The sequence below is a fragment of the Puma concolor genome, chromosome B2 (genome assembly GCF_028749965.1).
Source record: "Puma concolor isolate L17-30 chromosome B2, mPumCon1.1.hap2, whole genome shotgun sequence".
In the NCBI taxonomy this organism is placed as follows: domain Eukaryota; kingdom Metazoa; phylum Chordata; class Mammalia; order Carnivora; family Felidae; genus Puma; species Puma concolor.
Genome location: NC_141671.1, coordinates 31,447,563 through 31,470,240, shown reverse-complemented (window position 1 = coordinate 31,470,240; position 22,678 = coordinate 31,447,563). Strand labels below are relative to the sequence as shown.

At 52.7% G+C, this 22,678-nt stretch overlaps 3 protein-coding genes across 16 annotated transcripts in view; all 3 read left to right on the top strand.

Annotated features, from left to right (window-relative positions):
• FKBPL (FKBP prolyl isomerase like) lies at positions 1-1,608 on the top strand. Its single transcript, XM_025917307.2, has 2 exons — positions 1-189; positions 446-1,608. The coding sequence occupies exon 2, from the start codon at positions 535-537 to the stop codon at positions 1,582-1,584; it is 1,050 nt and encodes a 349-aa protein (XP_025773092.1). The 5' UTR covers positions 1-189; positions 446-534; the 3' UTR covers positions 1,585-1,608.
• A 464-nt stretch (positions 1,609-2,072) lies between these two features.
• ATF6B (activating transcription factor 6 beta) lies at positions 2,073-11,357 on the top strand. 6 transcript variants are annotated; one of them, XM_086705837.1, is made up of 19 exons: positions 2,073-2,225; positions 2,603-2,682; positions 2,816-2,894; positions 3,145-3,236; positions 3,762-3,897; positions 5,489-5,581; positions 6,258-6,343; positions 6,486-6,621; positions 6,710-6,841; positions 6,987-7,120; positions 7,792-7,977; positions 8,070-8,161; positions 8,584-8,763; positions 8,931-9,041; positions 9,224-9,305; positions 9,514-9,584; positions 9,808-9,919; positions 10,060-10,144; positions 10,673-11,357. In XM_086705837.1, the coding sequence occupies exons 1-19, from the start codon at positions 2,120-2,122 to the stop codon at positions 10,900-10,902; spliced, it is 2,223 nt and encodes a 740-aa protein (XP_086561963.1). In that variant the 5' UTR covers positions 2,073-2,119; the 3' UTR covers positions 10,903-11,357. The 6 variants fall into 6 exon arrangements, with proteins under 6 accessions (XP_086561963.1, XP_025772978.2, XP_086561964.1 ...); XM_086705836.1 differs by having other exon boundaries at positions 2,086-2,234; positions 9,517-9,584; XM_086705835.1 differs by having other exon boundaries at positions 2,086-2,234.
• Positions 11,358-16,784: 5,427 nt separating this feature from the next.
• Positions 16,785-22,678, top strand: part of TNXB (tenascin XB) — a 58,375-nt gene continuing 52,481 nt past the window's right edge. For 8 of the 9 annotated variants that reach the window (XM_086705792.1, XM_086705790.1, XM_086705788.1 and 5 more), the window contains exon 1: positions 16,786-16,990. The gene's annotated coding sequence lies outside the window, so the exon portion shown is untranslated. Of the gene's footprint in view, positions 16,991-22,678 lie in introns of all 9 variants that reach the window. The other variant, XM_086705789.1, reaches the window with a different exon arrangement.

Here is a 22,678-nt window from a genome sequence, read left to right as displayed (position 1 = left end):
TGATTAGATTCGCAGCCTCGCGGGCTCAGGGTTAGCTGTTATTGTCCCCAGATGCCCCTGGCCCACGGCTGTCTTCTCCCCGTGGAGCAAGACTCTGAGGACAGTACTCAGGAAGCACTTAGCTTCGGAAGGAGAGGTGATCCGAATGGTCCGGATATTGCCACCAGGCTAGGCGTTTCGGCTGCCCAGGTACTTTTTGACTCGATCGGGTGTCCGTAGTTGGGGCGGCTACCCGAACCGCAGGGATTTGTGGAATTTATAGTTCTGCATTAGTTCTGGATTAGTTTTGGGTGGGCCGGAGGCTCTAGTCCGACAGGGATTTTTGGAGGAAGAAAAAAAAAAAAAAAGACTGAGGACTGGGGGCCTGGGTCCCAGGACAGGGGAGGACAAAAAGGACGTCTAAGTAAGAATTCTGCCATTAGCATTGTTTTGGTGTTCTTTTTAGGTGCTGACCTGAAACTGATCCACCCCTTTCTGACCAAAACTGTTCACCCACGGTGGATTCACCCACGGTGGAAGGGACCAGGCAGCCAAATGGAGATGCCACCAGTCAATCCAGTGGGAGAGAAGGACACCTCTCAACCGCAACAACAATGGGAAAAGAACCCCCAGGAGAACCTTGAGTCAACTACCCAGATCAAGCAGCAGTCCCCAGATCCTCCTACTGAAATCCTTGAGCTGAGAGTGAGCCCAAATCAAGCCAGCCAAATTCTAGAGAATTCTCAAGGAACTGAAAAACTGGCCGCTGGACTTCAAGGAAACTCTGCTAAGTCTCGTGGATCAACCAGTGAGATGCCAGAGCCCCTTCAAGCTTCTGATCTCTGGTACTGTCCGGATGGGAGCTTTGTTAAAAAGATCATAATCCGTGGCCATGGCTTGGACAAACCCAAGCTGGGCTCCTGCTGCCGGGTACTGGCGTTTGGGTTTCCTTTTGCGTCAGGCCTGCCAGAGGGATGGACCGAGCTAACTATGGGGTTAGGCCCATGGAGGGAGGGGACTTGGGGGGAACTCATAGAGAAATGCTTGGAGTCCATGTGTCAAGGTGAGGAGGCAGAGCTTCAGCTCTCTGAACACTCTGGACCTCCTTTCAGGCTCACACTGGCCTCCTTCACTCAGGGCAGGGACTCCTGGGAGCTGGAGGCCAGTGAGAAGGAGGCCTTGGCCAGGGAAGAACGTGCAAGGGGCACAGAATTATTTCGAGCTGGGAACCCTGAAGCGGCTGCCAGATGCTATGGACGGGCTCTTCGGCTGCTGCTGACTTTACCCCCACCCGGCCCTCCAGAACGAACTGTTCTTCATGCCAATCTGGCTGCCTGTCAGTTGCTGCTAGGGCAGCCTCAGTTGGCAGCCCAGAGCTGTGACCGAGTGCTGGAGCGGGAACCTGGCCATTTAAAGGCCTTGTACCGAAGGGGGGTTGCCCAGGCTGCCCTTGGGAACCTTGAAAAAGCAACTGCTGACCTCAGGAAGGTGCTGGCGGTAGACCCCAAAAACCGGGCAGCCCAGGAAGAGCTGGGAAAGGTGATCATTCAGGGGAAGAAACAAGATGCAGGGCTGGCTCAGGGTCTGCGCAAGATGTTTGGCTGATTAAAAGTTAAATCTTAAAAGAGACAGGAACCTGTGAATTGTGGTTTATGCCGTGAGATTTTGAGGGGACCAAGAGGGAGGGTTTCAGCCATGTCCCATTCATTCCTAGCTTTTGCTTTCTTAGGGGAGATAACAGTGGACTCAGTGCGCCTCCTTCCCTCTTTTACCATTAAAAGCCATATGATCACCTGTGCTACATTTTGGGGGGGCTTATTCATATCCGAGGATAAATGGACGATACATAAACTTCTGAATTTAGGATTGGGGGAGATGGCGGGCCTTTAAATCCCGGGAACTACATCTCCCAGGCTTTCTCGTTGGGTCCCGCCCGGCGCATGCGCAAACTATACAGCCCGGTTCAGCGGGAGTGCTGTCCTTCTGCCGTGCTCCCATTGGCCCGCCCTATCCAGCCATCTCAAGTATTCAGCACCCAGGTCTCTTACTGGTCGGTAGAGCTTCCGGGACACCGCCCCCTTTTTTTAAGAGTCAACTGATTAGTTGATGATGGGGAGAGGCGGGTCTTGGGGACCGTCTCATGGCTGGGGGGCGGGAGGGAAAGATGGCGGAACTGATGCTGCTCAGCGAGATTGCGGACCCAACACGTTTTTTCACCGATAACTTGCTGAGCCCGGAGGACTGGGGTCTGCGGAGTGAGGCCTGGGGGAGGGAGGAGGGCTGTGGCATACTATGCTTTTGAGGCACGCAGGGAGGAAGCGGAGGTCCATAGAGGAAGGCTGGGCAAATACGGAATCCATCGCCCGAAAGAGGGCGGAGCAGGGGGGCTCGTTGTGCATTCGGGGGGATGCGGGAGTTGGGAAAGACCTCTGCTCCCTGCAGAAACATCGAGTTGTTCCGGGGTGGGGGAAGGAGGAGCTGAAGTTCTTTGGCTGTATCACGTTTCAAGTGGGCGGGCGGTAGGTCTGGCCGAGCCGAGCCAATGAGGGATGGGCCCAGGGCTGTGTGTAGATCTGTAGGCTGGGCCACCGGACGACCCCCTGATGCTCTTCATCTCTTGCAGACAGCACCTTGTATACTGGCTTAGATGATGTCGCGGAGGAGCAGACGCAGCTCTTCCGTTGCCCAGAGCAGGATGTCCCGGTACTGCTTCTCTAGCCTTGTCTCTAACCTTTGGGGGTCGGGAGTTGCCCCGGAACAAGGACTCAGCCCCAAGCCAGAGCTCATGAAGCCGTTGCCTTCACATTCTTGCCGTCTAATGTCCTTCTTTATTCAGTTTGGCAGTAGTTCCTTGGACGTGGGGATGGATGTCAGCCCTCCTGAGCCACCCTGGGACCCCCTGCCTATCTTTCCAGGTAAGATATCCCTTGTGATTCCTTCATCCTTACAAAACCCTCTCTTTCCACTGTTTTCCAGGAACTACACACTCCCCTATATCCTCACACCTCCTCTTCATAAGTGCCTGTGCACTCCTCTTTCCTTCAGCCCCTTATGTGTTCGTTCCCCTTTGCCCCAGGTGAGGGGATCCTCACCTCCAAGGCTTTGGGCACGTTTTGGACTCTTCAGGCTCTGCTTCCTGGTTATTCCCCAACCCCTTTCTTCCAGATCTTCAGGTGAAGTCTGAGCCGTCCTCCCCCTGCTCCTCTTCCTCCCTCAGCTCTGAATCATCGCGTCTTTCCACAGAGCCCTCTAGCCAGGTGAGAGAACCATCTCCTTCCTTCTGCTGTTTGTGGCAGGGATGGTGTTCCAGTCCCTTCATGCATAGGTGCTGAGAAAATGTTTTGTGTGCTATGGGTCATGGAGTAGTGGTGGTGCCTTTGGATTTCTTTAATATCCTCATTTTCCATGTCTCCTCTGTGGTTGTCTGTAAGTGAAGATGGAGTCATTTTAATAAATAGAGATATGTGGCAGCCATGGTGGGGCCAGGAAGAAGAGAGTTGTTAACTGCTGAGAATTCTGAAATTGCTCTTGCCCCAGTTGTCCATTCTAAGGCAATATTCGAAATCATGAGACTTCATCAACCCTCCCAGGAATAATATAGAGAAAACGAGGGGCCAGAGACAACTTAAGGAGATATTCAGTAAAACCAGAATGTCAAATAATTAGTAATTAGTAAAAGCTAGTCAAAAATTAGTAAAAACTTTTGTTTTTACTCTTGCTCTCAACACCTTCCTTGTTTTATTTTTTCTGACCCCCCACCATTTCACCCAACTCTCACCCAGGTCCCTGCTGTGGGAGAGGTGCTGGTTGTAAAGACAGAGTCCTTGGCACCCCCACTCTGCCTCCTAGGAGATGATCCAGCATCCCCATTTGAAACGGTCCAGATCAATGTGGGTCCCACCTCTGATGACCCCTCAGGTAATAACAGCCTGCTACCACCCCCAGGCTTTACCAAGGCAGGGTAGATGGGAGAGGGGCTTTACCAAGGCAGCAGGAGAGAGAGAGAGAGAAAGCAAGCAGGGGAGGGGCAGAGAAAGTGGGGACAGAGGATCTGAATCAGACTCTGTGCTGATAGAGGAGAGCCGGAAGAGCCTGATGCCATGTGGGGCTCAAACTCAGGTACCCTGAGATCATGACCTGGCTGATGTCAGACGTTTAACTGACTAAGTCACCCAGGCACCTGTCCCCCCTGCCCCGGCCCCGTTGCTTTGCATTTTTAAAAAACTTAATGGACAGTACTTTAGGGCATATTTATTTATTTCCCACCCCTGAAGTTTTATTATAAAAATTTTTCAAACATACAGAAAAGTTGAAATTCCATATACTCAACTCCTAGATCCTACAGTTAACATTACTTGCACTATTTCACTAAGTGTTACTAAGTTTATTTACTCTTAGGTGTTTACACAGTAAACATTTATAGAGCACCTACTCCATGCCACATACTGGACGGGGTGCTGGGAATGCAAGATGAAGAAGATGTGAGCATCATGCTGACCCAAGAATCCTGTAGTGTGGAGGGAGGGGAAAGACAGATACCAGTTGCTGCAGGTGTGGGAACTCCAGGATAGACATCGCAAGGTGCCATGAAAACTCATAAGAGGGGCAGCTCACCCTATTGGGGCTGGATCAGTGATGTGCTCCTGGAGGAAGCATTTCCTGAACTGAGTTTGAAGGACACATAGAAATTAGGCACAAGATGAATGTGGGGACTGTGGCATGTGCGCACACGTGTGTGTGTGTGTGTGTGTGTGTGTGTGTGTGTGTGTGTATCTAGGGAGCTTGTATCTCCTCAGAGTGGATGTGAGGAGGGAGTGGGAAATGGCAAGAAAGTTGCAGAGGCTGCAGGCCAAGTGAGAACCGTGCTAAGGGACTCTTAGCTTTTATCCTATGGGCAGTTGGGAGACTGAAGAATCGAGCAGGAGAACAGTGTGATTAGGAAGCTGACTCTGGTGACAGAGTAGAGAGAATGGATCATGGAGAGGCAGGACTGGATACAGTTCCTCAAGAAAGATATTTGGATTCTGAAAAGAGGCAGAAAGAATGACATAGAATGGAAGAATTGCAGTGACTTCCTGTGTAGGATTTGATGCCAGAGTTTCATGCTAGGGCAGATAGGTATTGCAAGAGCACGAGCCCCCAGGCCAGGGAATGTGCTGAATTCATTGTGGGTTACAAAGCGCCTTCAGGGTTTCCTGGCACTGCCTGTCTTTGGCAAGGGAGCCCAGTGATGCAGTCCATTCTGTTTTCCTCCCCAGCCTCAGGGCGGGGCAGATTAGTATAGAAAATGGATTTGGAGAGAGAAACAGATCACATTCGCCAACAAGATAAGGATATAAACCTTGACTGTTGAGGACTTTGCAAAGGAGTCGATTCTCCCCTTGTATTTAGGTTATCTTCTGAGGGCCTGTGCTTTACCCATCAGTTTGATAGACAGGAAGCATAAAGCATAATCTTTGCTTTTGGAGAGTCTCATGAGTGTCATAACACATGGTTAATAATCAAATAGTGATCATCTCTGAGGAGGGATCCAGGTGGCTGGTAGACAAGAAAGGGAAGGAGATCCACTTCACTGAATTACCTTTTGGTCCTTTGGAGTTTTGTGAGTATATTACCTATTCATAAACATAAGTTGAAATTTTTAAATAGCAATATTGGCAGTTCTATAATTAAGTACCCAAAAGAGTTGTATGGACCAAAGGTAGCGGCAGACTGTTGACCTTGGGGTTGAATCTGGCCCTCAGATGACTTTTATTTCACCCACATGGGGTGACCAGCAAGTCTCACAGATGGATTTAACAGAGGCCAGGAAGGCTCAGAGGTGACTGAGGCTTTGTGATTTGGTGCCTGGGAGCCTGACGGAGTAAAAAGGGAATTTGTGTGAAGGGACAAGCTGTGAGCCCCATTTAAGGCCAGCTTGAATTTGGGTGGGTGGTGGGGCACAAGAAAGGAATGGCCAGCAGGCACCTTGGGAGTCAGGATTGGGACACAGGGGAGCAGTCAAGGGTAGAAATTCAGACTTGGCTGCTGTCAGCATAGAGACAGCTTCAGGAGCCAGTGAAGGAGAAAGGAAAGTTCTGGGCAAAGAGGTAGGAAGAGAGCCAGCAGGTCAGCAACCCCATAGTTCTCTGCCTTCTGGATTGCATGCCTAGGGCCAGAATAGTCTTAGTTTTTGGTACAAGGGGGAAGGACCATGTCTTCCATCCCCTATCTTAATTCTCTTCTCCTTCAGTGTTTATCTGATACCCAGCATTTTATATTATCCTGACACCCCACAGATGTCCAGACCAAGCTAGAGCCTGTCTCTCCATCTTCCTCCATCAACTCTGAGGCTTCCCTGCTCTCAGCAGAGTCCCCCAACCAGGTGAGCCTCAACCTTTCTTACTCTCTCCAGACATTCCAGTGAGCTCCTTCTGCCTCTCAGAGGTATGAAAGCATTCTCTTCTTCAGCTCCTTCTCCTTGATATCCCTCCTGACTCACATATCTTTTGGAATGCCCAACACAGGGTTTTATAGGAGAGGAGGTACTGGAAGTGAAGACAGAGTCACCATCCCCTCAAGGGTGTCTCCTGCGGGATGTCCTAGGCCCCCCACTTGGAGGTGTCCAGATCAGCATGGGCCCATCCTCTGATGGCTCCTTAGGTAATGGGGCAAGCTGATATGTTGGGATCCCCGGCAAGAGGCCTCTAGTCCTGACATTCCTTCCTTTCTTCCTTTTCCCTTCCTTCAGGCAAAGCCCTGCCCACCCGGAAGCCACCGCTGCAGCCCAAACCTGTGGTGATAACCACTGTCCCAATGCCACCCAGAGCTGTGCCTCCTAGCACCACCATCCTTTTGCAGCCTCTTGTCCAACCACCCCCAGGTACTAAAATAGGAGAGAAGGAGCCGGACTGGATTGACTTTCTCGGGGAGCTCACAGCCATTGAGGCTCCCAGCCCTTGGGTGCTCAGGTACGGGTATGGACACAAGAACAGCTCTCACCTCCTTCTCCTGCTCACTTGCCCCAGTGTCACCAGTTGTCCTCATCCAAGGTGCTATTCGGGTCCAGCCTGAGGGGCCGGCCCCCCCTGCTCCAAGGCCTGAGAGGAAGAGCATTGTTCCAGCTCCTATGCCTGGGAACTCCTGCCCACCTGAAGTGGATGTAAGTACTGGAGAGGAGAGGAGTAAGACTAGTAATGGGGAGGAAGTCTGCCATGGAAGAGAGAATTGTGGAATGAGGAGGGATCGAAAAGTGAGGAAGCAAAGCCATAGATGATCCTGAAGGTCAGAGTGGATCCCTGTTTATATATGAGTATCAACTCTGTAATTTTAGGATTCTTAGTTTTGCTAACACTGAAGATGAAGAAATGGCATTGGTGTCAGTAAATCTAAGGCAGGGGACCCATACTGTGTTATGGTTGTGGCAGTAGTTGGAAGAGGGAGGCTGTTTCCTAGGGGAAAACCAGGTAAAGTGTTCTTTAATTATGGCAAAGTTAAAGTGTGGGCCCTAAAAAGAATTGAGAGGAAGGAAGACCCCACCCACCAAGGAAAGGAACTGAGTTTGCACCAGGAACCAGGATGGAGGAAGTCCTTCCTACAGTCTGACTTCTCTCAGCTCTGAGGGACAGGAGCAGGGAGTGGTTGAGAGAAGGGCTCCTTCTGTGGAACGTTTTAGCAGAGAGGAATAACCCGTCTCTGGCTGTGTCGGTAGAGGTCAGGAAGGGGATAGAGTGGCCAGTGTGAGCATTGGGTAATCAGTTCCTGAAGTTGGGAGGCATAGTTCCCCTCTCCCACCCCTCTGTCATTCCTTTTCTGATCCTCCCGGTACCCTAGGCAAAGCTGCTGAAGCGGCAGCAGCGAATGATCAAGAACCGGGAGTCGGCCTGCCAGTCCAGGAGGAAGAAGAAGGAGTATCTGCAGGGGCTGGAGGCTCGGCTGCAGGCTGTGCTGGCGGACAACCAGCAGCTCCGCAGGGAGAATGCTGCCCTCCGGCGGCGGCTGGAGGCCCTGCTGGCCGAAGTAAGACGGTCCGTCCCAGGAGGCTCCTGGGAATACAGGCAGACTCCTTGGGGATGACTCACCCCCTCTCTCATCTCTCTCTCTCACCTTAGAACAGCGAGCTCAAGTTAGGGTCTGGAAACAGGAAGGTGGTCTGCATCATGGTGTTCCTTCTTTTCATTGCCTTCAACTTTGGACCTGTCAGGTGAGACCTTCCCTGCCTCCCCCAAAGCTTCTGGGTAGAGCCCACCCTCACAGCTGCCTGCCTGCCTGCCTGCCTTGGCACAGGCCCTTTCATTCCACTTACACGCAGGCAGCACAGCTGTCCTCAGCACCCATGGGGCATCCAGCCAGTCCCTTCTCCTTCCATCATTTCTCTCAAATGGTGTGTCCTGGAGCAGATGGTGGTAATAACAATGGTAAAGATAGTGACTTTTAAGTGCTTGCTGAGCTCCTCGTGCTTCCTGGCTTTATTAGGTAGCGATGGTTCTCATTCCCGTTGTACACATGAAGGGATTCGCTCTGCAGGATAGATTAGAAGCCAGGCAGGCTTTCTGCAGAGCCCATGATCTTAACCAGCCCCTGGACCAAGCTGGAATTCCTTACTCGATCCTTCCTCATCCTCAGCATCAGTGACCCTCCTCCAGCTCCCATCTCTCCTCGGATGAGCGGAGAGGAGCCTCGACCCCGGAGACACTTGCTGGAGTTCTCAGCGCAAGAGCCGGTTCGTGGAGTTGAACCCCTCCAGGGTTCCTCCCTGGGCCCTGAGGAGCCCCAGCCCAGCCCCCCAGGCCGGCCAAGTTTCAGGTAAGGAGAGGGCCCTCTCTCTTTTGGGGATGCTGAGTGTATCTCCTCTCCAAAACTTACTTTTTCTTCCTAGGGGAACCAGAGTTCTCCTGCCATCGTTGCCTGTTCTGTTGGGGGAGGGGCGTGGGGTAGCCTCTAACCATTGCCTCCTCCCTGCCTCACTCCAGGAACCTGACAGCCTTCCCGGGGGGCAGTGCCAAGGAGCTGCTGCTGAGAGACCTGGACCAGCTCTTCCTCTCCTCTGATTGCCGGCACTTCAACCGAACCGAGTCCCTGAGGTGTGGGGGATCCCCAGCTGGGGCATCTTCCCTGTCCTCTGAGGCCCCCTCCACAGGCGGCCTGGCTATCCCTGTGTACTGAAGTACCAGCTCTCCCTGCCGTCTCTTCCCTCTCCTGTGCGCAGGCAAGGAAAATGGGAGCTCTGGCTCCTTCCAGAGGTGTTACCCCTCTGTTTCCCTAGGCTTGCGGACGAGCTGAGCGGCTGGGTCCAGCGTCACCAGAGAGGCCGGCGGAAGATCCCTCAGAGGGCCCAGGAGAAACAGGTAGGAGGGGCTAGGGCTGGTTCAAGGAAGGCCACTGGAAGACTAAATGTCCTGGGGATTTTGAGGGAGCATCTCATTGTGGAGGTTTGAGGGATCATTTGGGGGAAGTGGAGGGGTGGGTGTGAGGTGGCATCAGCTTCCAGGGGCCGTCTGTCTCTTTCCCGTTTCCCTTCACCCTCTTCAAATCCTTAGATACTTCTCCTTCCAGAAGTCTCAGCTCTGGAAGAAGTCGCCTCCAGTTAAGGCAGTTCCCACCCAACCCCCTGGGCCCCCAGAAAGGTGAGTCTATGAGGGTGCTTGTCTGTTACTAAGGGAGGTTTCACTCTAAAGAGCTACACCCCCAGGAGCTATCCTGTGTCTGTCATCATTGCCACCAATGGCGTTATGCCTCCCTCATCCACTGGGGTCTCGTGTCTTTTTCTCTTACCCTCTCCCATCTTCCCCGGTGGGGACTGGGCATGGGGCTTAGTTTCTCCCAAATCCTGTTTCCCCTCCTGGCTAGGGATTCTGCGGGCCAACTGCAGCTATATCGCCACCCAGACCGTTCGCAGCCAGAGTTCCTGGATGCAATTGACCGACGAGAAGACACATTTTATGTTGTGTCCTTCCGAAGGGTGAGTCCTTCCCTGCCCCATCCCTGTCACCCTGCGCTCTCCAGCAATCTGTCTTCAGGCTGAGGCTATAGAGTAGAGGTGGGGAGAGCCTGTCCACATCTTTTCCTCCAGCCCTCTGGCCCGGCCCCTTTGTTTCCCAGGACCACTTGCTGCTCCCTGCCATCAGCCACAACAAGACCTCTCGGCCCAAGATGTCCCTGGTGATGCCTGCCATGGCCCCCAATGGTAATTCTCTCCCTGCCAGATCTGGGGAGGGGTCCTGAAATCGAGGAATGGGGAGGTTCTGATAGGGAGATCCAGCATGAGGAGCTGAGGGGGAAGTGGAGAGAGGAGTGGGCCATTCCAGAGAGAGACTAGACTCCTGGATGAGAAGATGCAGGAAATGGGTGGAGAGAAAAACCGAATGCAGGAGACCTGGGAGGAAGACGAGGGTGCAGGCCATCCCTTGGTGACGGTGCTCAAGGAGGTATGGGCAGAGGGGGTGGGCTGGGAATGGCCAGATTCTCACCTTCTGTGTTCTCTTGCTGTCCTTTCCTCTGTGACCTCAATCATATGTGTCCTCTGTGACTCATCGATGTCATTTGCTTTTCCTGCCCCTTTCCTCTCCCTGCACCAACCCCATCCCTACCCTCTCATTCAACTCCTGCTATGGACCGTCTCCTCACCATTGCCCCTCCCTCCCTGCCCACCTCTACTTTTTTCCTCTCTGTTTGCCTGCGCTTCTCCTCTTTCTTAACTCTCTCCTTCTCACAGAGACCCTGTCAGGCCGGGGGGCTCCAGGAGACTATGAGGAGATGATGCAGATCGAGTGTGAGGTCATGGACACCCGGGTGATTCACATCAAGACCTCCACGGTGCCTCCCTCGCTCCGAAAACAGCCATCCTCGACCCCAGGCAATGCCACAGGTGGCCCCTTGCCAGCTTCTGCAGCCGGCCAGGCACGCCAGGCCTCCCATCAGCCCCTCTACCTCAATCACCCCTGACCTGTGCAACTCACACTGACTTAGAGCTGGTGGTGGGGGACGGGAGGTGGGGGGTGACCAAGTGGGTTTTTTCTAAGTTCTCTGATCCCTGGGCTTGGGGCAATTGGTAAAGGAAAGACAGGGTGTGGGGTTAAGCCCTTATTTGGGGGTGAGGGGGTTTACCTCTCTTCTCACCCTTTTTGGAATATAGGGCTCCTCTCATTTCTCTGAACCCCTAATTCCTGCTTCTTTCGAGATTAAGTTTTGGGGTAGGTGGACTCCTGCACACTCTTTATTCTTTTGTTTCTCTGTTTAGGGGGTGGAGGTGGGAATTTGGTCCCCGGGAGGGACAAGGGACATTTTTACATTTTGGAGCTAGTTACTGGGAGTAAAGGAGGGATGGTGGTGGAGATCAGGTTTATGTATATGTATATCTTCTTTTTTATTATTAAATAAACAACTTGGAGGGAGTTGAAGGAATTGGTGACTGCCTTCCTGGCTCAGGACGGGGAATTGGGGGAAAGTGGCTTCTGTACTGACAGTATATCAGACAACCAAGCACTGAAGACATAGCTGGCTCTGGGGTGGGATGGGTGTGGGATCCCAGACCTCATGTCATTCCCTTGTCCCCGCCCCTACAACACTGGGGCATGTCTGTGTCTAGCGGTGGGGGCGGCGGGGGGCGGGGGGGATGAGGGTGGGATGTCTCCTGGCATGACAGCCCTGAGGATACAGATCCCTGGAATGTGTCTGAGTAAACAGGAAGGACAGGGGGCCCCACGCCCTTTGGGGTAAGCAGCGTCCCTGGGTCTCCTGCATTCTAGCAGGTTCTCCCTCCCCTCCCTTGATTTCCAGGACGAGCAACTTGAACAAACAGCAGAGCTGGGGCCAGAAGGCTGTGAGCCAGAAAGGAGGGGCCACAGTGGAGAAGGGGGCAGTGTTTGGAGGGAAGGGGAGATGTTCAAGAGCATCTTCTTAGCCCTAAACTTGGGGAGACTGAGACTTGTGAGTCCAGGTGAAAGAAAAGGATGAGAACTGACCTGGCAGGAAAGGCTGTGCTTCTAATTAGGAGGAAGGGGAAGAGGACAGGGTGAGGGGCCAAATCTCACTCAAGCTGGGGGGATCCCATCGGCGGCTCCTGTCCAGCAGCGCCTCAGGCCTGGCCCTGCAGGAGTGTCCTGGGTCAGCTAGAGGGTGTGGGCTGGGCCTGGGCTCAACGCCCAGATGACTGGACAGGGGCCGCCCGGGCCACAAGCCCAGGCCTGAAGGAGGAGGGGTGAACCTCACGTGTCTAGCCAGGCTCCCCCACTCCCCATTACTGTGTTTGGGGTGAAAACAGACTGAGTAACTATGGCAACCTGGAACCAGGGCTCCCAGGAACTAGGCCTCTCCTCCCTCCGGAGCACAGCCCTAGCTTCTCGGCTTCCCTGTCCCCACATCCCTCGAGGCTTATCCAGGCCCAGTGCAAGAGCAAGGATTTGGGAGACAGATCACCTGAGTTGGATTCCCTGCTTTACCTTTCATTTAGTGGATGCCCTTGATATGTAACTTAAACACTTGGGGCCTTAGTTTCCTCATCTGTAAAGCAGAATACTCCTACCTACTTCTCGGGGTTGGTGTAAGGGTAAAAGATATTCACAGTGCCTGGTCCCTGGAAGGTGCACCTGTCCCTTGTTCCTTACACCTTTCTCTTTCCATTTACACTGTCCTTTCCTCCTCTATTCCACTCTTAATCCCAACTGGGTTCATCACTGTTTCATTGTCCCATCTCTCTCTGTACTGACCCCAGCTCAGGAAAGTGCTTGAGTGTTGGCATCTCAGACTTGGGGCCCTGAGGTGGGGCCTGCAGCGCATCTGGCTGAGTGGCAGGGGACAGCTGGCACCTTGATGTGAACTGGCAGTCGACACTATTGGCCCAGTGAGTGGAGTGGTGGAAAGGATCAGGAGAGGCATGGAGCAGGGGTGTGCAAGGCAGGAAGGTGAAGGCAGGTCAGTCTCTGGCTGCCGCCCTCCAGGCCCATGTGGCTCTGCAGCCACAGCCTTATCCCAGGCCACCTCAGTGTATGGCCACTGTCACTCCTGCACCTCCTGTTGGCCCCTCCTGTCCCAGGCCCACTTTGTCTTTCTGTTGGGCTGCTTTCCTTCCTCAGGATCCGGCCTTTTGTTCCTCTTATCCTCCCTGACCCATTGCCTCTGCCTCTTTGCACCAAATTCCTTTCCTTTCCCACCTCTCTTTGCCCTCTGTCCCACTGGGAGCCCTCACCTTCTCTTTTGGACTCTTCAGTCTATGTTCATCTTGTTGTTTCTTGTCCCTTTTGTGTTTTGCCCTTCCTCCCTCCTGTTCCACTCTCTCTTCCCTTTCTTTTTACTTGTTCTTCTCACCTCCTCCTGCTGCTGACCCTGTGCTCAACTCCTCCCTTTTCATGCCACCCCCTCCCCGTTCCTGTTCCTCTGTCCACATTCCTTGTCCTGTGGGGCGACTTCCTCTCCTCTCCCCCGCTTCAGCCCTCTCCCCCTTCCTCCCCCTTCACCACTGCAATCCCCCGTCCTCTTCCCAGCCGTGGGGGCCAGGACTAGAGAGCCTAATGCTTGCCTCATCGTTCTGCTATGGCTTCTGGATACAGCACATCTGGATTCGGGGGCCCAGATGTGTGGTTGCCACAGCGACCTCGGTCCCTCTGGTAAATACAGGCGCCCACCCGCCCCAGAGCAGAGAACAAAACAATTGTGTGACTTTCTTTTGTCACGAGATAGAAATGTCCTCCCCCCTCCCTTCTCCCCACACCCGCGTCTCCAGGCAAAGGAAGTTTTATGGGTCCAAATCCTTCCTTCTGTGGCTCTGTGGCCCCCTTTTCAGCCCCAGCCTCGTGGTTCTCTTCCATCTCATGTCAGGCTGTCTCCTCTCTCTGAGCTCCCCTTCCTCACCATCTCCCAGTCCCACCCCTCAGTAGTGGAATGTTGAGTCCCCTATCTTAAACTTGGTGGTTTCTTACCAAATCTGCATAGCAACTGAATGCAGAAAAAAAGTTCTAGAAATCCAGATCTTCTACCCTTCCTTCTCAAACATGTTCTTCCAGAAGCCCCTTCATTTGTTTCTGCCCTAAGCCTTGCATCTTTCCAAGGCTGTTCCTGGGGAAGGGGAGAGAATACATGCTTTGGAATCAGGAAACCTGGGTTGAGGCTCACCTTTATCACCACTAGCAAAATCCCTTGGACAAGTCACCTAATGTCTGTGACCCTCCATTTCCTCAGCCACAAAGTGGGATTGATCAAATGCCTGCACTGTGTTGGAAAGTGTTTTGTCAACGGAAGCCCAGTACAACTGTTTTTCTCTCTTCCCCCTCTCTGGGACTGCTCCCTTGGATCACAGCCCCTGGCCTCTCTTCATTCCTTCTCTTCTCCTTCAGGTCCTTGCCCTTAATTGCCCTCATTCTTTTTCTTCCCTCCCTTCTCCTGGTCTTTCCTTTCCTTCCTGTCTGTATCTTTTCTCCCATATCCTCCTGAGGTCAGGACAGGGACATGGAGGTTCTTTCAAGGATGGGCGTCCAGAGCTGAAGACACCTGGACCTAGGATTCTGAGACCACAAGCCAGAGCATGTGGACAGTTGTCAGCAACACCGATCTTTCTACCGTCACCTGAAACACCTCAGTGAAGGCAACTGGCTCTGACCATTAGGTCTGGGGCTCCTGCCAGACTCCCTTTCCCCATCCTTCTCACCCAGTCTTTTCATAACTCAACAGTGACAAGAATTCATTAGGCACCTGCGCAATGCAATGTCTGTGCTTTACTGATGAAATGCAAACATGTAAGACGGGAGCTCCTCCAAGAGCTGGAATCCAGGGGGTGAATCAAATTTTAGACAATGATGATCTCAGAAACTGGAATTATGTCTGTTAAGCCTACAGTCGCTTCTCCAAATGCCTTGTAACCTTGTAAATGTTTGCAATCCCATTCTGTTCTCTGAGATTCGTATCCCATCTGTTCCTAGTCGTGGACTTCCAGAACACCCCACAGCCATCCTTCGAGTTCTCACATCTCCAGGGGCTCCTGGCCACTCTGTGGGACAAGTATACTTATGGTGGCCATACTTAGTAAATCATAAAACCAAGAATAAGACATAGGAAGAACAATGGCTATAACCATGAGACGGAATTACCAAAATCTGGGGATGTGAGAGAAAATTCATCCTCTGTGCAGTCTGTTCTCCCCAAATAATGCTGTTTCAGACTCTCCCTCCTCACCCTTTCATGTGCTTCCCCCCAGCCCTCCCAATCAGAGGGAAGCTATTACCCACTCCAGGCTCTGGGGGCTTTGGGCCAAGGCAGAGGAAGGAAGCTGAGCCCAGTTCCGTCCAAGATGCTGACTTCATCCTCCCCATCAAAGCCAGGAAAAAAACAGCCACACACACACCCAGACACACACGGGGACACCCACGCGAGGGTCCGTGCAAGCCTTTGCCCTCGGCCACAGGGAGCTAACTGGGCATGTGGCAGCCATACACTGTGCCAGTGTGCCCTGATGCAGGAACAACACACACCTGTAACCAGGGGGATCCAGTCTAGGGTGCTGACACCTGTGCCCCAACCTAAGTGGCAGATGGGCACATACAGGCTCCTCCAGGTCCCTTTCACCCATCACCTGTGACTAGGCCAAGCTACTCCCTGATGATGAGGTTGGTAGCGGGGTAGCAAGAACTCAATCCCTGTGAAACCTGGTGGGGTTGCCTCACCCTGGATACTTCTGTGACAAAAGTCTTCTTTTCAGCCCATCATAAGGGCAGGGAGCACAAAGGGATATGGAGTCAGAGAAAGAGCCATCCTTATGTGGGAGTGTCTGCTGCCCTGTCCTCTGGCATCAGTCTTCCTGTCTCTGCCTGAGGTCAAAGTGCTTTCTTTCCTGAGCCCCCAACTCTTCCTACCTCTGCTCCTGCTCCCCTGTAGCACCCAAACAACATCGGCTCCTTTTGGCTTTCTGCTGACTACACCCTCCCATTCATTACCCCCCCCCCAATATCTGCCTCCCGCCTCTAGCTAAGGGAGCTAAGTCTCCCTAAGCCTCTCTCCTAAATTTCCAGCTTCTCTTCCCTGTCTCTCCTGAACCCCAACTTCCTTCCCAAGTCCTATATCTTGGTGCTCAGCCAAGCACTCAAGCCTCATCTGCCATTTCTCTAGAATTTGCTGAGGTAGGCGAATGAAAAGGGGGCAATGATCCCATGAGAGCAGGTGGACTGACCAGAACGGATGGGAGAGGCAGTGTAAGGACAGGGCCAGCAGAAAAGATAGGAGAGGAAGAGACAGGTGCAGGTGGAAGCAAAGGGACCAGGAAGGAAAGGGTCGAGGGGGGTTTCCTTCACCCCTGCCCCTGCCCCACACTCCCAGGAAAGAATGGCAGTGGCTGGGGTGGGGAAGGGGGGGTGGGGGAGCAGAGAAAGAACCGGTGCTGGGCAACAGGCAGGAGGGACAGGATCCAAGCTGGAGCAAAGTGGGAGCAGGGCAGAGGTGGGAGAGGAGGTGCCAGGGAGGGAGGAGGAAGAGGGGCTGGCCAAGAGGAAGGGTGCTGGTAGAGAGGAGAACCCAGTGAGAGAGCAGGAGCAACAGGTGGGGAGATGGTGGGGGGGAAGGAGAAATGGCATAAAGGATTGGGGATGTCAGGTTGGGCAAAAACTAGGGTGGGGAGGAAGAGTAAAAATGGGACAAGGAAAGGGTGTGGGAGGTAGGACCAGGGATGCAGGAGGCAAGACGGTATTGTGAGACTCGGTGATCCCAGACAGGGAGGGGAGGAGGGGTGGCATTCGATGACGTTGGGAAGGCCTGGCAGGGACTGGAGGGGTGGGAGGACCTGCCCTATCTCCGCTCCCCTCCCTGACCTCATGCTGGTCCTCCCCTTCTCCTCCCCCTGCTCACTGCAGGCTCCCTCCTTCTTGCTGTCGCTGCCGAGATCGACGGTCGGGTCGCAGCTCCGTGAGCCCCTGCTGCAGGGAACAAGCAAGGGGACCTCCAGGGAGCTCAGGGCTGCCAAGACACGGTAGCTCTGCCCTGTCTTGAGAACTCCCCTCCCAAGGTCAGGGACAGAGCAGGTGCAGAGGCACTGCAGCCGCTTGTTGCCCAGGTAAGCAGCAGAGCTCTGGGGAGAACAAGGGAAGAGCTGGGAGCGGTGGGGACTCTGTCCTACCCCTACACCCCAGGCGAAGGTGTGACGGGAGAGCTCTCAGGAGAGCCTCGCAGAGCAGAGACTTTCTGTTGGGACAGAGGAAAAGGGACGTTGCACTGGGGACTAGACTCCCTGTGGAGGGTGTGTGTGTGTGTGTGTGTGTGTGTGTGTGTGTGCGCGCGCGCGTGCGCGCGCGCAGGGTTTGGATGGGATCAGGTGGTGGCACCAGGGTGAAGGTGGTTATCGATGAGGTAGGACTCGGAGGTGCCCTCACTAGGGGAAACAAGGGGCTGGAGGCTGAACCAGTGGCCAGCTGGATCTCAGGAGTAAAGTGCTCTGGTTGGGACCCCAAGTGCTCTGGTTGGAGCAGCGGAGGCTAGACCTCCGGGAAGGTGCCAGAGGGAGCCTCTCAGCATGTGGGTTACAGGATCTGGGAGGGAGGTCTGGGGGTCTTGAGCCTTTAAGAAACTCTGAAATGAAGCAAAGTCAGGATTCCCAGGTCTGGGAAGAGCACAGAGCTTGCGGAAAGGATCCTAAAACTTGTTCTTGGCTGAGAGCTCTGCACCCATGACTCACGGTTCAGCGGGGCGGGCTGACTAAGAGATGCCTCCAGGGGCACAGGAGCTCCGTCTTCCTTCCGTCCCCCTTCCAGGCTCTCCTTGCTTCTGTCCGTCTAAACCTCCCCCTGCCCCCTACACGTGACACGCCCTGGGTGGGGCGGGCGGGCCCCTTATCTCGCCTGGAAAGAATTTAATGGCTTGGAAACAACTGGAAATGGAAACCGGAGGAACTACTGGGAAGCAAGTCGGAAACACCGCAGCTGCCGGCTGTCCACTTCCAGTCCCCACCCGCTTCCCGCATCCCCGCTCCCTCCCCTCTTTCTCTCCCCTGTCTCCACTCCCTTGAAGACGCGGCACCTTAGTTCTTCAGACTTCCTTCCCCCTGCGTCCTGGTCACTCAGTGCAGGACCTGAACCCGACTTCCTGTCTCTCATTGCCCCCTGACTCTTTCCCACTGGGGGCCCAGAAATCCTCTTACTTTTTCCATTCCTCTGGCCCATTAGCTCCCCAGAATAAAGGGCATCTGGATCCCCCCAGATTCCCCCTCCCTGGCACCTCCTTACCTTCTGGTTTCAACCCAATATCTGGAACCATCCACCCCCCATCTCCCTCCTTCCTCTCACTTTCATCACTCAGGTGGCATGAGGGGCAGAGGGAGGCAGGGGGGTGGGGCCCAAATCGCCCAACTCTGGAACATCCCTCATGGAAGCCGGCCCTTCTTCACACCTCTTGGGACCAACAGTCCCTGATGAGCAAAGTGTCAAAGTTGGCCACAACATGAATACCAGGCAAGCTGAGTCACAGCTTGGGAGGATGCCCCCATCTCTGCCAGCCCTCCAACTGTGAGGAGGATGCCAAAAGGGGGAAGCCATGTCCCCCCTCCCCACTGCAGAAAGGCGCCCCAGACACAGCAGTAGGGGGGGATGATGAGGGGGAAACACAAGAAACACCCAAGTTCTTTGCTTTCCTAGTGCTGAGAGAAGAGCAGAGTTCTTCCCAGAGTTGGAGGTGGGGAGTGGAGAGGTGGTGACAGGGCAGGAGTGGGGGTGGGGAAGGAGGCTCCAGGCTGTGAACTGGGGAGGCTACCCCTATCCTCTCAGGCCTGCCTTGCTACCTTCCAGCTTCTCTCCTTCCTGCAGCAGGGAACCTGTCCCCCTCCCCCACCCACCACTGAGTAGGGAAAGATGCAGGATCCAGTGGTGGGGAGGGGGACCGGACAACTGACAAAGGCCCCCAGGGGTGTGGGGCACCAGGTATCTGCTGCTTCCCTTTAGAGCAGGGCCTCCCATCTGGTTCCAACTATGTTCTTTGCCTCACATAGCTGCCCCCTGAGCCAGTGAGAAATCAGCTTTCTTAGGCATCACCCAATGAATACGTGTGGAGGAGACGTGAAGAGGAGATTGTGCGCACACACACCTGTGCACACACTCACACATGCGTGCCTGCAAAGATGCAGGTTTATTTGTGTATAAGTGTGTTCATACTTGTATTTGTGGATGAGTGCACACTCCGGTATATTTGGATGTGTACATGTGTTTGTGTGTGCATGCACCCCTTGGTTTGCATGGCCTTAGACACAGAGTGACAGGATTTGAGGGTAGGTCAGAGCCCACCTTGTACCCAAGGCTACACTCCAAGCTGACAGAAGGGCCAAGGGGCCCAGGGAAGGGCAGCTGTCTGCATGCCAGGCCTCTCTGCCTGGACCTTCTCCGGCACGGTGCCTCTTAGTGTGGAAATGCTCTTTCACTGTTGTCCAGCTTTCCCTCCTTCTCTTCTGGGCTGGTGGCGGGGAGCCCTGAAAACTCCCTTTTCTCAGACTCAAGAAGTTTATGGGTAGGAAGCCAGGAAATGTGTGTGTGTTGGTCACTGTCCCTTCCCTCCTCGCCGGTCAGCGTTTCCACACTCACCCTGCCCTCCTCTCTCCAGTCTCTGGTCCAGAAGAGCTGAGTGCCTGCCTACACCTCTCCTTAACCCTTCACCTGGACTGAACCCTCTGTGTCCCTTTGCCGCAGCCCCCTGCCCTGGCTCACCCTGAACACCTTTGTCTTTCTGTGCAGCCCAATCCTTGCTTCAGTGGATTCCACAAACAGCTGGATACCAGCACCTAGATCAAGACACAGGATATTCTTGGCACCTCAGAATTTCCCCACTATGCCCTTCTGGTCGCTATTCCCCCAAGAGCACCACACCTCTGACCTGTAACACTACTGATTAACATTGTCCCTCCTCACACTTCATATAAATACAATTTTACAGCATGTTCTCTCTTGCGTCTGGCTTCTTTTGCGCAACCCCATATTGGTGAGATCCATCCATGTTACTACATATAGTTGCAGTATGAATAAACCATGCTTTATTTAATCCATTCTACTGAGGTGAGATATTTGGGTAGTTCCCGGTTTGGGCTATTATGAGTAGTACTGCTCTGATGGGTATATTCCTGGGGGTGGAATTGGCGGATCATAGGGTTCTCGGAGAGCTCTGGTAGATTTCATAGATTCTGCAAAATGGTTTTCTAAAGTGCTTGCACTATCCGGCCCTGCCAGAATCCACACCTGGCCTCTCTAGCCAGTTTCTGCCTGTGCTGTGGTTTCTATCCAACTTCCTGTCCCAGACACTGTCCGTGGTCCTAGCCCTGACCTTGGTCCTGTTCTTGGTTCTAGCCCTGATGCTAGTCCTCAGCTTAAACTGAACTTTTCACTCACTCATATGGTCAATATTTATCGAGCACCTAATACGTCTAGATGCAAGGATACAACAGCCAAGAAAAAAACCAGGGCCATGCCTGCCCTCATGGACCTTATAATCTAGTAGGTAAGATTGAGTGTAGACAAAAAAGTATTAAAATAATCCCACCAATAAATATATGATTATAAATTGTTATACATGGTACAAATGGGAGTTACATGGTGCTTTGATGTGAGGGGGAACCTGACCTGGGCAGGAAAGGTTCCCTGAGGAAGCAACATGAAGTTGAGACATAAGGGATAAGGAGGCCACGAGGGAAGGGAAGAGGGTTTCACCTATACAAAAGTCTGGGAAGAGGGTGAGGGATGTAAGGTCAGTGGGACTGGAATGGAGAGAGGGAGGGAAGTGTTATGGGTGATGAGGTGGGAGAGGTCAACAGGGGCCAGATGAGGCAGGGCTGTTTGTCAGCCTTTGAAAGGAATTCAGAAGAGAGACACTGGAGAGTTTTTAGGGGGAGTGGGACATCCTAGTTGTCTTTGTGAGATTGTATGGGGTGACAGGGGAGCAGAGGGACCAGCTAGGAGGCGAATACAGTTGTCAAGCAAAGGGCAGGTGATGGCTTGAATTCTAACAATGTCAAGAGGGAGAGAAGCGAGCAAATTAAAGAGATGTTAATGAGAGGGACACCTGGGTGGCACAGTCAGTTGAGTATCTGACTCTTGATTTTGGCTGAGGTCATGATCTCACCATTCGTTCATGAGTTTGAGCCCTGCATCGGGCTCTGAACTGACAGTGTGGAACCTGCTTTAGATTCTCTCTCTTTCTCGCTCTCTCCCTCCCCAGCTCTCTCTCTCTCTCTCTGTCTCTCTCTCAAAATAAACAAATAAGCATTAAAAAAAAACAAAGGGCAAATATGTCAAAATATGGTGGTGTTGATGGGGGTTAGGTTTCTAGTTGTAAAGCTGGATGGAAGGTGGCGCCGTGAGCTGTGGTGGAGAACACAGTGGAGAAGGGATGGGGCATAGGAAGGGTGACCATAGTTCAGTTTTGGACATGTTGAATATGAGGTGCTCAAGAAGTGATGCCAAGCAAGTAGGCAATTAGATATATTACTTGGAGTTAAGAGGAGAGGACTGGGCTAATTTATAAACTGGGGTATAATTTGGAAATTAAAATCATGGGTCTGGGTGAAAGTACTGGGTGAGTGACTAGAGAAGTAGATCTCCACTCTGGTTGCACATTACAATCATCTGGGGAGCTTTTAAAAAATACTGAATAGGGGCACCTGGGTGGCTCAGTCGGTTGAGTGTCTGACTTCGGCTCAGGTCATGATCCCGTGGTTTGTGGGTTTGAGTCCCGCATTGGGCTCTGTGCTGACAGCTCGGAGACTGGACTCTACTTTGGGTTCTCTCTCTCTCTCTCTCTCTCTCTCTCTCTCTCTCTGCCCCATCCCCTGTTTGCACTATGTCTCTCTTTTTCTTTCTTTTTTTTTTTTAATTTTTTTTCAACGTTTATTCATTTCTGGGACAGAGAGAGACAGAGCATGAACGGGGGAGGGGCAGAGAGAGAGGGAGACACAGAATCGGAAACAGGCTCCAGGCTCTGAGCCATCAGCCCAGAGCCCGACGCGGGGCTCGAACTCAGGGACCGCGAGATCGTGACCCGGCCGAAGTCGGACGCTCAACCGACTGCGCCACCCAGGCGCCCCATCTCTTTTTCAAAACTAAACATTTAAAAAATTTTTAAATACTGAGTAAAATCAGTGTTTCAGTTACTCTAGGCACATTTCAAGTATTCAAGAGCCATATAGCTCTCCTGGCTACCATATTAACAGCACAGAAACAGAATGTTTTAAAATGGAAGATGTGGTGAACTATGTCCAGTGATTTTTAAGACAGGTCAAGTAAGATGAAGACAAATGTTTCTTAGATTCTGTGACATTGAGATCTTTGGGAGATCTTAGGGAGGGCTGTTTGATAGGTTGAAAGGAGGTGGGGAAGCCAGAGGGGAGTGCAGAGGGGCATTCATGGGATTTGGAGAAATGGAAACAGCAAGTACAGGTAAATCTTTTTTCTTTAATTTTAATTTAATTTTTTATTTTTTTTAAATCTACATCCAAATTAGTTAGCATATAGTGCAACAATGATTTCAGGAGTAGATTCCTTAGTGCCTCTTACCCATTTAGCCCATCCCCCTTCCCACAACCCTTCCAGTAACCCTCAGTTTGTTCTCCATATTGATGAGTCTCTTCTGTTTTGTCCCCCTCCCTGTTTTTATATTATTTTTGTTTCCCTTCCCTTCCGTTCATCTGTTTTGTCTCTTAAAGTCCTCATATGAGTGAAGTCATATGATTTTTGTCTTTCTCTGACTAATTTCACTTAGCATAATACCCTCCAGT